At 30.6% G+C, this 13,891-nt stretch overlaps 1 protein-coding gene across 5 annotated transcripts in view; it reads left to right on the top strand.

The window, feature by feature from the left end:
• Positions 1-13,891, top strand: part of SNX14 (sorting nexin 14) — a 58,922-nt gene that overhangs the window by 29,607 nt on the left and 15,424 nt on the right. For 3 of the 5 annotated variants that reach the window (XM_016158090.2, XM_036219896.1, XM_036219904.1), the window contains 9 exons: positions 242-317; positions 1,044-1,088; positions 1,191-1,271; positions 1,367-1,481; positions 6,936-7,091; positions 7,458-7,582; positions 8,050-8,108; positions 10,064-10,090; positions 11,877-12,009. In XM_016158090.2, coding sequence (XP_016013576.2) covers positions 242-317; positions 1,044-1,088; positions 1,191-1,271; positions 1,367-1,481; positions 6,936-7,091; positions 7,458-7,582; positions 8,050-8,108; positions 10,064-10,090; positions 11,877-12,009 — 817 coding nt within the window. The remainder of the gene's footprint in view (positions 1-241; positions 318-1,043; positions 1,089-1,190; positions 1,272-1,366; positions 1,482-6,935; positions 7,092-7,457; positions 7,583-8,049; positions 8,109-10,063; positions 10,091-11,876; positions 12,010-13,891) is intronic. The other 2 variants (XM_036219902.1, XM_036219899.1) reach the window with 1 other exon arrangement.

Raw genomic sequence — 13,891 nt, 5'->3', positions numbered from 1 at the left:
CTAATGTTCATCTAAGTCTCTTCTGCTAAGAAAATGTTCTTTTCTCTTAAATAGTATTCTCTTTTAGCCAATTAAGGATTCTAAGTGTGGTCTGTGAACCAGTAGCATGAGCATTACTTTGGAGTTTGTTAGAAATGCAGAATCTTGGGGCATACCCTAGACCTGCTGAATCGTTGTTTGCATTCTAACAAGGTAAGAACTGATGTAAATCACTAAATATATACATTGTTTCTTTTTACAGATCCCTGACCTTACTTTTGAGAGAGATCCTCTCTGGCTCGGTGTTCCTTCCTTCTTTGGATTTCCTAGCTGATCCAGTAAGACTTAAATGTTTTTTCTTTATTTGAGATTAAAATTTATCATCTTAAATATTTTCGTATGTACAGTTCAGTGGTGTTAACTGCATTTATAATGTTGAGCAACCATCACTACCACCTATCTCCATAGCTCTTTTCATCTTAAAAGACCAAAACTCTACCCATTAAACAATAGTTCATTCCTTCCTCCCCTCAGCCCCTGGCAACCATCACTGTACTTCCTGCTTCTATGAATTTGACTGCTCTCGATAGCTCATATAAGTGAAATCATCTGTATTTGTCTTTTTGCTACTAGTTTATTTCACTTAACATAATGTCCTCAAAGTTAGCCCATGTTGTAGCATACGTTGAAATTTCTTTGCCTTTCAAGGCTGAATAATATTCCATTGTAGATATATAAAACATTTTGCTTATTCATCCATCCATTGATAGACACTTGAGTTGCTTTTGATCCAGTAAGATTTTGAAGAAATAGGAATATTTATAAACATTTTAAATGCCAAAGTCAGGATAACTTTTTTTTTTTGCCCATTTTCATAAAAGGTGAGACTATTCATTGTAGATTTTTTAAAAGTCCTTCTATACTACATAAGTGCAGATGCTTTGCCACTGCTCCATTTGTTTCTTCATTTTTTTAGAAACTTTCATATGCTAAAAGCGTATGAGAATTCTGGACAGAATATAATAACAGAATTATTTTGACCTGTGTTTATGATTTTCCATTAGGATACTGTGAACCATTTGCTTATCATCTTCATAGTTGACAGTCCAGTGAGTATTGAATGTATTAAAAAATACTTCACATTGCCCTGAATTTTGATTCATCTGTCAAGTCAATGACAATCTTAATGAATTAATTCTCTTTCTTCAAAGCCTGAAAAAGCAACTGAACCACCTTCCCCTTTGGTTCCATTCTTGCAGAAGTTTGCAGAACCTAGAAATAAAAAGCCATCTGTAAGTATTTTCAGCAATAACTTATATTAGTTTTGATACAAATAATTTAATCATATTTAGATAACCTTAATTGACTCCTCTCATATTATATCTAGGTGCTGAAGTTGGAATTGAAGCAAATCAGAGAGCAACAAGATCTCTTATTTCGTTTTATGAACTTTCTGAAACAAGAAGGAGCAGTACACGTGTTGCAAATTTGTCTGACTGTGGGTGAGGCTTACCGGTGTAATTTATGAAAGTCATTTTATAACTTTTTAATATATTTGATGTTATAGTTGTCCTCTACCATTGTACTAAATTTCACTTACTAGATATTCTAAGAGCTCCTGTGAGTTGTCTTTCAAGTATTGACTCCTTTCCAGATTGGGACATAATCTTTAACTGATTTCAGTTAGATCCTATTATTGGCAAAGAAAAACTACTGAAAATTGATTATAATGAAAATATATTAGTTTTTGTTAAGGATTATTTTGATTAATCAAATACAAAAATGTTTTATTTTGATTGTAAGCTCAATAATATCTTGCATTATTGGATTTATGAGACATTTATGGACTTTGAAAGATTATTTTTTAATGTACCTAAATTCTTTTTTAAATATAACTTTTAAAAAATTTAAGTGTAATTTACACATGAAACTCATAGAACTTAAAGAACAATTTGATCGGTTTTGACATATCTGTACATCTGCATAACTTACTTCTTTATCAACATATAGAACATTTAATCACCCCCAAAATTTCCTTTAGAGCCCTTCCCAAATGACTCTCCCCTGCTACCACTCCTGCCAAAACAATCACTGGTCTCATTTCTCCCACCATAGATTAGTTTTGCCTGTCCAATTTCCTTATATAAATGGAATCACATAGTATGTACTCTTTTGTGCCTAGCTTCATTGATTCAGAGTAATGCTTTTTAAGATTGACCCATGTTGCTGTGTAGTTGAGTAGTTTGCTCTATTTATTACTAAGTAATATTCCTTTATATGACTATACCACAGTTTCTTTATCCATTCTCCTTGTTGTTGAATATCTGGACTACTTCCATTTGGGGTCTATTATGTATAAAGTTGCTGTGAATATCCCTGTACAAGGCTTTTTGTTGGGCATATAATAACAAAGTAGAATTGTAGGGTCACAGAATGGATATTTGTTTAATTTTATAAGAAACTGCCATATTGGTTTTCAAAGTGGCCTTACTATTTTTTTCCCTTTAGCAGTGTTCGAGTTTCGGTTGCTCTATATCTTTACTAAAATTTGGTGGTGTATATATTTTTTAAATTTAGGCAGCTTAGTGGATATATGGTGATATATTATGCTTTTAATTTGCACTTCTCTATTGACTAACGATGTTGAACACTTTATCATATGCTTATTGGCCATGCGAATATCTTCCTATGAAAGCATTTAAGTCTTTTGCCTAATTTTTATTGAATCGTTTTCTTCTTTATCATTAAATTATAGGAATTCTTTACATATTCTAAATACAAGTCTTTTGTCAGATATGTGTTATCAATATATTTTTCCAGACTATGGCTTGGCTTTTCATTTTTTGAATAGTGTGTTTTGATGAGCAGTTTTTAAATTTTTAAATTTTGGTTAAGTTCAGTATATCTATTTTTAATTTTATGGTTAGTGCTTTCTGAGAGTTCCATAAGCAATCATGGCCTACCCTAAGTCAAGATACTTGTCTGTTTTTCCGAAGATGCATTATAATTTTATTTTTTGCATGTAGGTTTGTGATCTCTCTAGAAATAATTTTTTTGTTGGTAATAGAGATGAAGGTTCATTTTTTCCTCTATATGGCTATCCAATTTTTCTAATACTTGTTTTTTGAAGAGACATTTCTTTCCCATCTTGAATGATTTGGCATCTTTGTCAAATCATTTGATCGTATATGTGGGTGTATTTCTGGATTCTGTTCTCTTTCTTTGATCCATATGTCTTTTGGGGGGAGGTTCGATACCATAGTCTTGATTACTTTGGCTCTATAGTAATCTTGAAATCAATCAGGTATTCTCATGCCTCCTACTGTGTTCTTTTTTAAGATTGTTTTGCCTAGTTTAGGTTCTTTGCATTTCTGTATAAATTTTAGAATCAGCCTCCACACACATAGACACAACACACACACACCCACACCCACCCACCCCCCCGCTTGGATTTTTTTGGTTGGATTGCATTGAATCTATAGATCAACTTGGAGAGTAATGATGTTTCAATGATATGTAGGTTTCCAATGCATGAACATGTTACATTTTATTCATTTAAGTCTTATTTTATTTCCATAATGTTTTATAGTTTCCACTTACTTGGGTTTTTATGTTTTTAGAAGTATTTGCAGGATGTGGTTCCATAGTGTAGTGGTTAGCACGTCTGCTTTATACACAGAAGGTGTTGGGTTCGCACCCCAGTGGTCTATGACCATGCCACCCTGAACAAGCCCAGTGTCTGATCTCAGAAGCTAAGCAGAGTCAGGCCTGGTTAATACTTGGGTGGGAGACCACCTAGGAAGACCAGGTGCTGTAGGCATAAATAGTAATTTTTTTAAAAAGTATTTGCAACTGGTATTTAAAATAATTTTTCAAATTGTTTGTTGTAATATACAGAAATAGAATTAATTTCTTGCATATTGACTTTATATCTTGCAACATAGCTAAATTCATTAATTAGTTCTAGTAGCTTTTTTGTAGATTTCCTTAGGATTTTCTACGTACACAATCATGTCATCTGCGAATACAGTTTTACTTTTTTCTTTGTAATGTTTATGCCCTTTATTATTTTTTTTCTTGCCTATTGCGATGATTGGGACCCTCACTTCCAGTGGTGAGAGCTGCCATCCTTGCTTTATTCCTGATCTTAGGGGGAAATCATTTAGTGTCATACCATTAAGTATGATATTTGTCTGTTTTTGTAGATTACCCTTTATCGAATTGGGAAAGTTTCCTTCTGTTCCTGGGTTGCTCAGAATTTTTATCATGAATAAGTATTGAATTATTTTAAATGCTTTTAGTACATCTCAGTAACGTATTTTATTGTCACCAAGTTGTTCCTAATAGTCCCTTATTATGGAGTTATAGTAATGTCCCCACTTCATGGGTAATTTGTACTTTTCTTTTTTGCTTATCAAATTTATTAATATTTTTGATTTGCTTATATTCTCCTTTTTTAAAATTATCATTTTCTTTTACTAACTTTGAACCTAGTTTGCACTTTTTCTGGTTTAAGGAGGAAGCACTAATGATTAATTTGTACAGCTTATCTTCTTTCTTAATATAGGCATTTAAACTTATAAGTTTCTATGAATTGCTATAGCTGAATTCCAAGATTTTTGATAGGTTATGTTTTTTATTGTCACTCAGTTTGAAATATTTTCAAAATGTCCTGTGACTTATTTTATGGTTTATTTTATTCCCTTGGGTTATTTTGTAGTGTATTGTTAAATTTACAGAGATTTGGGGATTTTTCAAATATGTTATTATGATTCATTTCTAATTTAATGCTATTATCAGACAATATGTTCTCTGTGATTTCAGTAATTTGACATTTATTGCTTTATGGTCTGTCTCAATGTATGTTCTATGTGCATGTGAGAAGAACATCTGTTTTGCTGTGTCGGGTAGCATTCTATAAATATTAGTTAGTTTAAATTGATGGATTTTATTTAAATACTCTATATTCTTTTTGATTTTTTAATGGATTTGGAACTTCTCCCTTTCATTTTGTTAATTTTTTTTCATATATTTTGAATACATGAAAAATACAGGTGCAGACACATTTAAGATTGTTATATCTTAATGAATTTATCCTTTTATCATTAGAAAATGCTTTTTGTTTCTGGCAATTCTGTCTTGAAGTCTACTTTGATATTAATATAGCTATACCATCTTTACACTTGAGTTTACACTGCATGTCTTTTTTATTTATATTTCTTGTAAACAGCATATAGTTCAATCTTGCTTTAAAAAAATCTAGTTAGACAATCTTTGCTTTCTAATTGCAATGTGTAGTACTTTTATACTTAATATAATTATTGTATGTTTATTGTTAGTTCTTCTATCTTGGTGTTTTGTATTTGTTTCATATAGTCTTTGCTCTTTTCCTTCTTTCTTACCTTTCTGTGGGTTACTTGAGTATTTTTTTAGAATTCCATTTTATCTCCTCTGTTGAGTTTTTATTTATGTCTCCTCTTCTATTTTTTAAGTAGTTGCTCAGAGATTATATTATGCATTTTTCATTTATCACGGTCTTAAAAATATTTGACTGCTTCAGGAACAATACAAGAACCTCACTATGCCTCAAATTATTCCCTTCATAGCTATTGTGCTTATCATATATTTTAATTCTGTGTAAGCTAGAAGTCTACAGTACATTGTTATTTCTTTCTTTAATAGCCAAGTCTCTCTTTCTCTCTCTCTCTCTCTCTCTCTCTCTCTCACACACACACACACACACACACAGCCAGTAATAGTTACTGGCATATTTGCCTTTCTGGTACTCTTTATTCCTTTCTGTAGAACCAGGTTTCTGTTATCATTTTTCTTCTGCTTAAAGAAATCTTTATCACATTTCTTAGAGCACTAATCTGCTGGAGGTAAATTCTCTTAGCTTTTATCTGTGTGAAGAGATGTTTATTTTGTTTTTAATTTTGGAGGATATTTTCATGGTATATAGAATTTTAGGCTGACATTTTTTTTTCCTTTCTGTACTTTTAAGTCATTCTTCCGTTGTCTTTTAGATAATACCTTTGTTTCTAATGAGAAATTAGTGTCCATTCTTAGATTTGTATACCTTTTCTCTCTGACTGAGTTTACAATTTTCTCTTTAATTTTGATTTTTCAGCAATTTGACTATAATGTGTAGTTTTCTTCTTTTTCTTTTTTTTTAAAATTCTCTTTGGATTTTACTGAGTCTCAGATATGTGGATTAGTGTCTTTCATCATTTTTGAAAATGCTTGGCTGTCACCTCTTCAGATATTCTGCCTCATTTTCTCTCTCCTTTCTTTTTGAGACTCCAATTAATTATATGAATTTTCTGTCATCCTAAAGACTTTATATGTTCCAGTATTTTTCTTTGTTTTTTTACTCCTTTATTTCCTCTCTGTTTCAGTTTGGACAGTTAAGAATTACGGGGTAAACTCCATATGAGCAGCTCTTGTCATAAAAGAAAGGTTGTCAGTATTTTGGCTATTCAAATGCTATTACCTGTCGTTTTAGAAAAAAAGATTTTTTTGTTCAGACTCTCAGCTCCATCACTAGTTGTAGAGTTCGTGTTTCAAGGAAATATTGTTTAAAAACTTAAGTAACTAAAAAGAAAAGCCTTAGTTTTTCCTGTTAGTGAATCAGATTTCAAAATATTAAAGATTCTTGGTATAAGAAATTAACCCAATATGTTTTTTAAAGAATACTTTAGAAATTTGTATTGCTATGTAAATATTTACATATTTTTTATTAGTGTGTAAAATATAGGGTGACCGAGTTTCTCTTTCATCTGAGTAGTTATTTTACTCCCAATTAAATCTTTCTAAAGAGCTTTAAAATGATGAATAGTTTGTATATAATTGTTGCTTTTAATATTGATTACAATTAAACTATGAACATGAAATTTTCATGAATAGTTATATGTTAAAATAATTCATTTTTTCTTTACTCTTGTCTAATTTGCTAGAGGAATTCAATGATAGAATTTTGAGACCAGAGTTATCAAATGATGAAATGCTATCTCTTCATGAGGAGTTACAGAAGATTTATAAAACATACTGTTTGGATGAAAGTATTGACAAAATTCGATTCGATCCCTTCATTGTAGAAGAGATTCAAAAAAGTAAGTCAAAGATGATGATGAAAATGAATTCTATAGCTTTTTACTGTTTTCAGAGTTTTCTCATGTATTCTATTATTGCAATAGCCATATGACACATGAGCAGCCATTATCCTATTTTACTAACAAGATGAAAGCTTTGATGAAGAAACTTATTCACAATTCACATAATTAATACTTGCCAGACCTGGAGCTTGAATATTTCAGTTCCTTATTCTAGGGTGAATTCTATATCTTATAGTGGATTCTCTACAAAACATGGTTTTAGGACTTTCTGTGTGCTCTTTCACTGTCATGCATTTAAACTAATTTATAATGTATTTATGCTATTCATAAATAATTTCTACAATATAATTTTTTTTTAAATAGTTGCTGAAGGCCCATATATAGATGTTGTGAAACTTCAAACTATGAGATGTCTTTTCGAAGCATATGAACATGTACTTTCTCTGTTGGAGAATGTGTTTACGCCTATGTTCTGCCACAGTGATGAGGTACATTAAAATTTTAATGTTGTTTGAGGATTTTTCTGTAAAATTTAATAATAATTTGATATCATTAGGTGAGTGATTAAAATTATAAAATAAACAAAACTAAAATATGATTAAGAAAATGAATACTTTTTTACTAAATAATTTAATGGAGATTAGAAGTTGATTGTAAATATAATTCTCAATACCAAAATCGTGTTGCATATATGCGACCACCTGATTTGCCATTCACCTAAGTAGCTTTGTAGATACTGTGAATATTAGGAAGCACTTTCTTCTTATATATACATTATTTATAGATCCATGAAAATTAAATGGCTTGAATATCTCTATTTGCAATATTTTAATTCTTACTCTATTTGACTGTGGTTGTATTCACTTGGTTTAAATAACATTTTCTTAATACTGGCAAGTGCCGTGGTAATGTTTCAATATTAAATGTTAGTTTAATAAATCAATTATTTTTGAAGTATTTCAGACAACTTTTAAGAGGTGCAGAATCACCAACACGCAATTCAAAATTCAACAGGTAGGTATATTTAATCATAAATATGTTTTATTTTTTTACTTGGTGATGCTGATCATTATTTGATAGCACATTGTCTTTCTTAGCTATTTTTCTGTGACTATATGTATGGGTTCCATTGCTACCTAAGTAGACATTTTACTAAGGAACTGTAGAACTGTACTATATACAGTAACCAAAATGCTTGAAATTCTTTTAGAAAAATTTAGAGAGATACACACCCTTGCCTTGTTAATCTTATAGTTAATACACATTAGTACTTGATTACCTGTTTTATTAGAGACTGTGGACTGCATGCACAAATGAAATTCACCGATAACTCAGTTTTTTTCCCCATAGGGAGTACTTTTTATTAGAGTATTTGCTGGTTAGAAAAGTGGAGGGGTTTTTCTCTCTTTCCTTTCTGGCTCTCCAGAAATAAAAGTATGCAGTTAAATGACCTAAAGAAAGGTAACAGAAGAGAGAAACTTGATTCATTTATAAACTAAATAATTAATGTCTTGATTTGTCCTTTAATTGTTATAGGTACGAAAATTGATACAGGTATCAAATCTGTAAAGCTACAGGGTATTCACATTGCTTTCAACACCTAGTTTGTTAGAGCAAGGATCCAATAAATATATAAATAAATTGGAAATGTGGTGCAAAGAGAGAAGTAGATAGAAAATGGAGTAGTTCTTTTAGATGGAACAAAGAAAAATCTGAAAACCTTAGCCATGGGGGAATATATTACATTTTTTGACATAACCAAGGGTGTAGAAATAGATTTGAATTTTTTTGAATGTTAAATATTAATACTTACATAATGCCTCAATATAATAGTATACATGTAATAACTTCTGAGAGGTGGAAAATGTGTTTATGCTTCTGTGTAAAAATATCGCTTTTTTCTTAAGAGTTTATATATTACAGCCATGAAACACCGACTTTAACCAAAATTGCATCCATGCTATTTAAAATAGCAGTTTTTGCCCAATTCATGTGCCTTTCATTTGAATACTTTTCCAAGACTTTTATCATATTTCCCAGCATCAGTTGAGAGGCAGATGAAATTTGTTCCTGTTTATAGACTTAAGATGTTGAGATTAATAGGACTCAATAGAAACTCCTATGTATAAGGCAAAATGGTTCTTTGAATTTATAAATCTGCTGAGTAGCTAAATTTAAGGGTCTTCACTTAGAGATGGAAAGCAAATAAAGTAAGTTTTTCTGTATATTTACCTGACTCTAATATTAACTATCAGTCTTGTCAGGACTCTGCTTCTGTGATACTTAATGACTCATTTACTGACTGTATAGAATAAAGAAAAGACTTTCCTAACATTCTTTCATTGAATAGAGTAACATTACTGTTAAATGACTTAAAATATGTAAAATATATATGTATTTTATTTACGTTCTATTTAATTGTATCTTAAAAGTAAAATTTTAATGCATATTCTGTTTCATTTCATGCTCAAAGCACAACTTAAAAAACAGAGATCTTTTAACTTTGCTTCTTAGCTTAAAATATACTTTTTAAAATATGCAAACTAAAAACATGCAAAGCATGCATAATTACATCTCATGTGGACATGTAGTCCATGATGTGGAAGGCACAAGTTTTTTTCGTGTGCCAAGTTTTTGGTGGCTTAGTCTCTGCATACTTTCCACTATGTCAAACAAATGGTATGCCTAAATGAAGGAAAAAAATACAGAATTATTTCCTGACATATTGAGTTTTAAGAACTTCCTTTTAATGATGTAGAATTCATCCTCCCACATCCCTCAAAACAGTTAGTACTTTGTTTACTTTACTGTATTATTCATAAGACTTCCTTAACTTTACAAAAATGAATGCTGTCTACCTGTGTAACTTTTAAGCTTTAAATTTTTGTTTTGTGTTTTAAAGTGAAACTTGTTTAATGCCTGGGCATTCCTTCCTTTCTTTATATAATTTCACATATCTGTTATTGCAGAGGTAGCCAAAGTTTGGATGATTTTCGGTAAGTTTTGAGATAGCATGTGATTCTTTTCTGTATAAGTTATCTGTTTAAGTCCAGAAAGTACACCCCAAACAATTAAGTACAACTAAGAAGAAAAATAATGAAACACTGTGCTATTTCTGCCTTTATATCACCTGTTTGGGATATCCTTTTAAAATTAACCTCTGCTTTGATTCTAGATATCTCCTTTTTGAAATAACATGATATATGTCATCATAAAATAAAAATGTTAGTATAAAAATAAAATGAGAAAAAGCCTAGATTTTCTACATTATTGATTTTTTTTTTTTTTTTACTGATTTTGCTATATTACTTTTAGAATTATTTGTATTTAAAGAATTTTTTAAACCAGAAGTGCAGTATTTCTGTATTTCTGGACATAATCATAAGTAAGATATTTTAAAAATGTCATTTGAAAAATCCCAATTGTTTTATAATCTATCTAGGTCCTAAAGACTAGAATAAATCTATCTAGATTCTAGATTTTAATAATTTTTTTCATTTAATGAAAACATTTTAATATTTGTTTTTGGAAACATTTCTATCAGAGAGAATTGTGTTTATAGTTCTGGGTTTTAAAAAAGCACTAATCGTATGCTTGCTTAAATAAAATAATTTTCTAGTTTAAATATGCTTTTTATTACTCACTACTTATTAGAGTTTTTCCAGTTTTAAAATAAGTTTGTTTTGCTTGTTGAACATGTATAATATGCATGTTGCTATATGCCTGGTGTAGTTGAAACTTGATCAGTTTACTTCTATTTCTTTAATCATATTATTTTAAATAAATTTTGCTCAGACGAATAATAGCTATCCATTAAACATTCAAAATAAACTTTCTTGATTTTTAAAATGGCCATTTTTATTTGGGTATATCTGTCGTAAGGGCAGTATTACATAGTGAGCATGAGGTAAATTAGGTAAAAGCTATGTTTTTACTTGTTGAAATGTAGGGCAGTAGGCTATAATGGAGGAAATTTTTGCTGTTTTTGGCATATTTTTTTTGTTGTCATTGCTTTCTTGCTATTTCTGCTTTTGGAAAATTGCTTTTGAAAAAAGTTACAAAACAAAACAAAATATATAGATCTATTTATAGTTACTATTAATATATATATGGCAGAGCAGGCTGCTTCCTTAGGCTACATTTGCTTTTATCCTTATATTCATCACTCACCCTTACCTGTGGCATTTTATAATTCTTTTTATTACTTCGAAGGTAAGTAAGATCCATTTTATACTGCATTCTTCTTTTGACTATATGATTAAAGTTGAATTTTGCTTAAAAATTTTATAGAGGACAGAATAGTTATGTTGAGTTTTTTCTAAAAATGAAGTACTGAGAAGGTCATAGTTTTGCATATTTCTTTTTCTGTTATGTTATTTTAGCAGTACAGTTCTAAATGGATACTTTGTTTTGAATGTAGATCTTAACCTTATTTGTTTCAAAATATGTAGGGCAGTAAGAGCTATGTACCACAAGGGGGCTCTCATCTTTTAAACATTTTAGTTCAGTTAAAGTTTTAAAGTAAAACAGCAGGTAAATTTCAAATGTTTGTTAATAAATATTGTCCCATTTATTCATCCCCCCATATTTAAACTTTAAATTTTCTGTTCCTTTTGTTTTGAGATGTTGAAACTTTATGACCGAGCACTCTAAAAAGTTATGTTAGCTGTGTTACTTTCAGTTTACCATTTTCACAAGTTTTTCTTTTTTTTATTGTTTATAGTAAACTAGACTGTTGAGATAATTTACTTTGTGCTTGATACATTTTTGTTTAATATTTAGGAGTTCACAGAAAAGAGGAGAATCATTTGGAATCAGCAGAATAGGTAGCAAAATTAAAGGAGTATTCAAGAGCACCACCATGGAGGGAGCTATGTTGCCTAATTATGGTTTAGCTGAAGGTGAAGATGACTTTGTAAGTAAAAATTCTTTAACTTGATATGTGTATAAACTTCAGACTTAACAATGGCATTAAAAATTGGGTGCGCTCTTACTACTTATTTCAGACTTCTTTATATTTCTCATTTTTCCATTAGTTGTCATAGTTTTTGTGGTGCAATCTAATTTTTAAAATTCCTGAGCACTAAGTTACAGTTTACTGAGGCCAGAACGGTTTCTGTTAAGCTGAGCTACGTCTAATGGTCAGACAGTTTACTATCTTTTAGTTAGGCTTTTACTTCATATCCTCATCTCATTCCCAAGGTCCAGGCAAATGAAGTTGTTAATAGATGTCCTAACCTCTTGCTACTCAAACTGTGATGTGTAGATTAACAGCATGAGCATTACCTGAGAGCTTGTTATAAATACAGAATCTCAGGCTTCATCCTAGACTTACTGAATCATAATTTGCATTTTAATAGGGTACCCAGTCAATTTATATGTGCATTATACTCACTACACTATTTTATTTCTCTGTATCTTTACACATGCTATCCTTCTTGAAATGCCCTTCTCATAAACCCTTACCTGAATTCCCAGGTGGAATTGAACATTTCCTCCATTGCGCCCCTATTAGATCATATGTTAAAGCATGTACCATGTTGTATTTGAAATTATAGGTTTATGATTGTCTTCCCTACCAATTAGTAAGTTCCATAAAGGCAGATATTGTCTCATTTGCAATTTTAATTTGTCTAGCAAATACTGAATTCAATGGAGATCCCGATTCCTCATTTTGCCTTTTAATGACTCTGCACTGGAGATAAAGAGATGCTTAAGACAGACTTTGCCCTTAAGAAATTCACTAACCTAGGTATAAAAGGACAAATAGTAGTGATTGAATTGGCATTGACCAAGGATGGGGGGAGAGAAGAGTAAATAAACTCATTTTTCCTCTTTACCTCCGCTTTTTTTGACCTCTGCCTCACTGTGTTGATGAATTAAGATTTACTGCTTCTTCATTGTAATTTAAATGGAAGAAAATCTTATTTAATCCTTTTTCTCCTTATTAGATAATCCAGATACAACATTTTTGCCTTCTTTATGCTCTGTTTTTCTTTAAAAGTGGAGGTAGAAAAAGTCAGTAGACCAGAGGAAGGAGTTTTTGTTTTTGTTTTTTTTTTTCAAAATAATATGTATGTTTTAAAATTTTAAGCATATTATAATTTCAGTTTTTTAAATAATATAAAAAGTGGGAAAAATTTAAAGTACCACTCATAATCCAACCACCCAATAACCACTTCTATTAATATTTTCTTTTAAAAATATCTTTGCCATCTCACCCCTATTGATTAGGCTATATTATATATCTATAATTTGCTGTCCTGCTCTCTTCCTACTTAATACTATAACAAAAGCATTTATCTATGTTACTGTGAACTTTTCAAAATATAAGTTTTCTGGGGAAGATGAACTTTTAATGTTTTGTTTTTCCCAGTTACTTAAAATACGAGTTGTATTTTTGCTTCAGGAATAGGAGGGTATCTTTAAAACGCTGAGAAAGTTCTGTTTTGTAGTGACACAAATAAGGAAATTCTTGACTGGAAGCAAATATATTAGTAATAGAAAATAGACTTGGGCAAACTCATCTCTAATGCTCTGAAAAGAAACAGTAGGGGAATATAGGGTGTTGACTCAGACTAAGATGGTGCCATTTAAGATTTAGAGGACACTGTGCTAGTTATAAGCTGTGGGACCTTGTAGAATCTTTTTTGTCTTGTTTAGGAAGTTTAGGGGAAAAGAAAGTAAGGGAAAGGAAAATGGTTAAAACGGTTTGTGATCCAAAATTGGAATCTCAAAGACATTTTTTAGAAAATTTGTTGAGATCATTTAGTGGCAGTGCCTCTTTGCTATGTGAC

The sequence above is a fragment of the Rousettus aegyptiacus genome, unplaced genomic scaffold, assembly GCF_014176215.1.
Source record: "Rousettus aegyptiacus isolate mRouAeg1 unplaced genomic scaffold, mRouAeg1.p scaffold_m13_p_1, whole genome shotgun sequence".
Classification (NCBI taxonomy): Eukaryota; Metazoa; Chordata; class Mammalia; order Chiroptera; family Pteropodidae; genus Rousettus; species Rousettus aegyptiacus.
The sequence above is the reverse complement of the archived record's forward strand: the minus strand, read 5'-3'. Positions and strand labels throughout refer to the sequence as shown.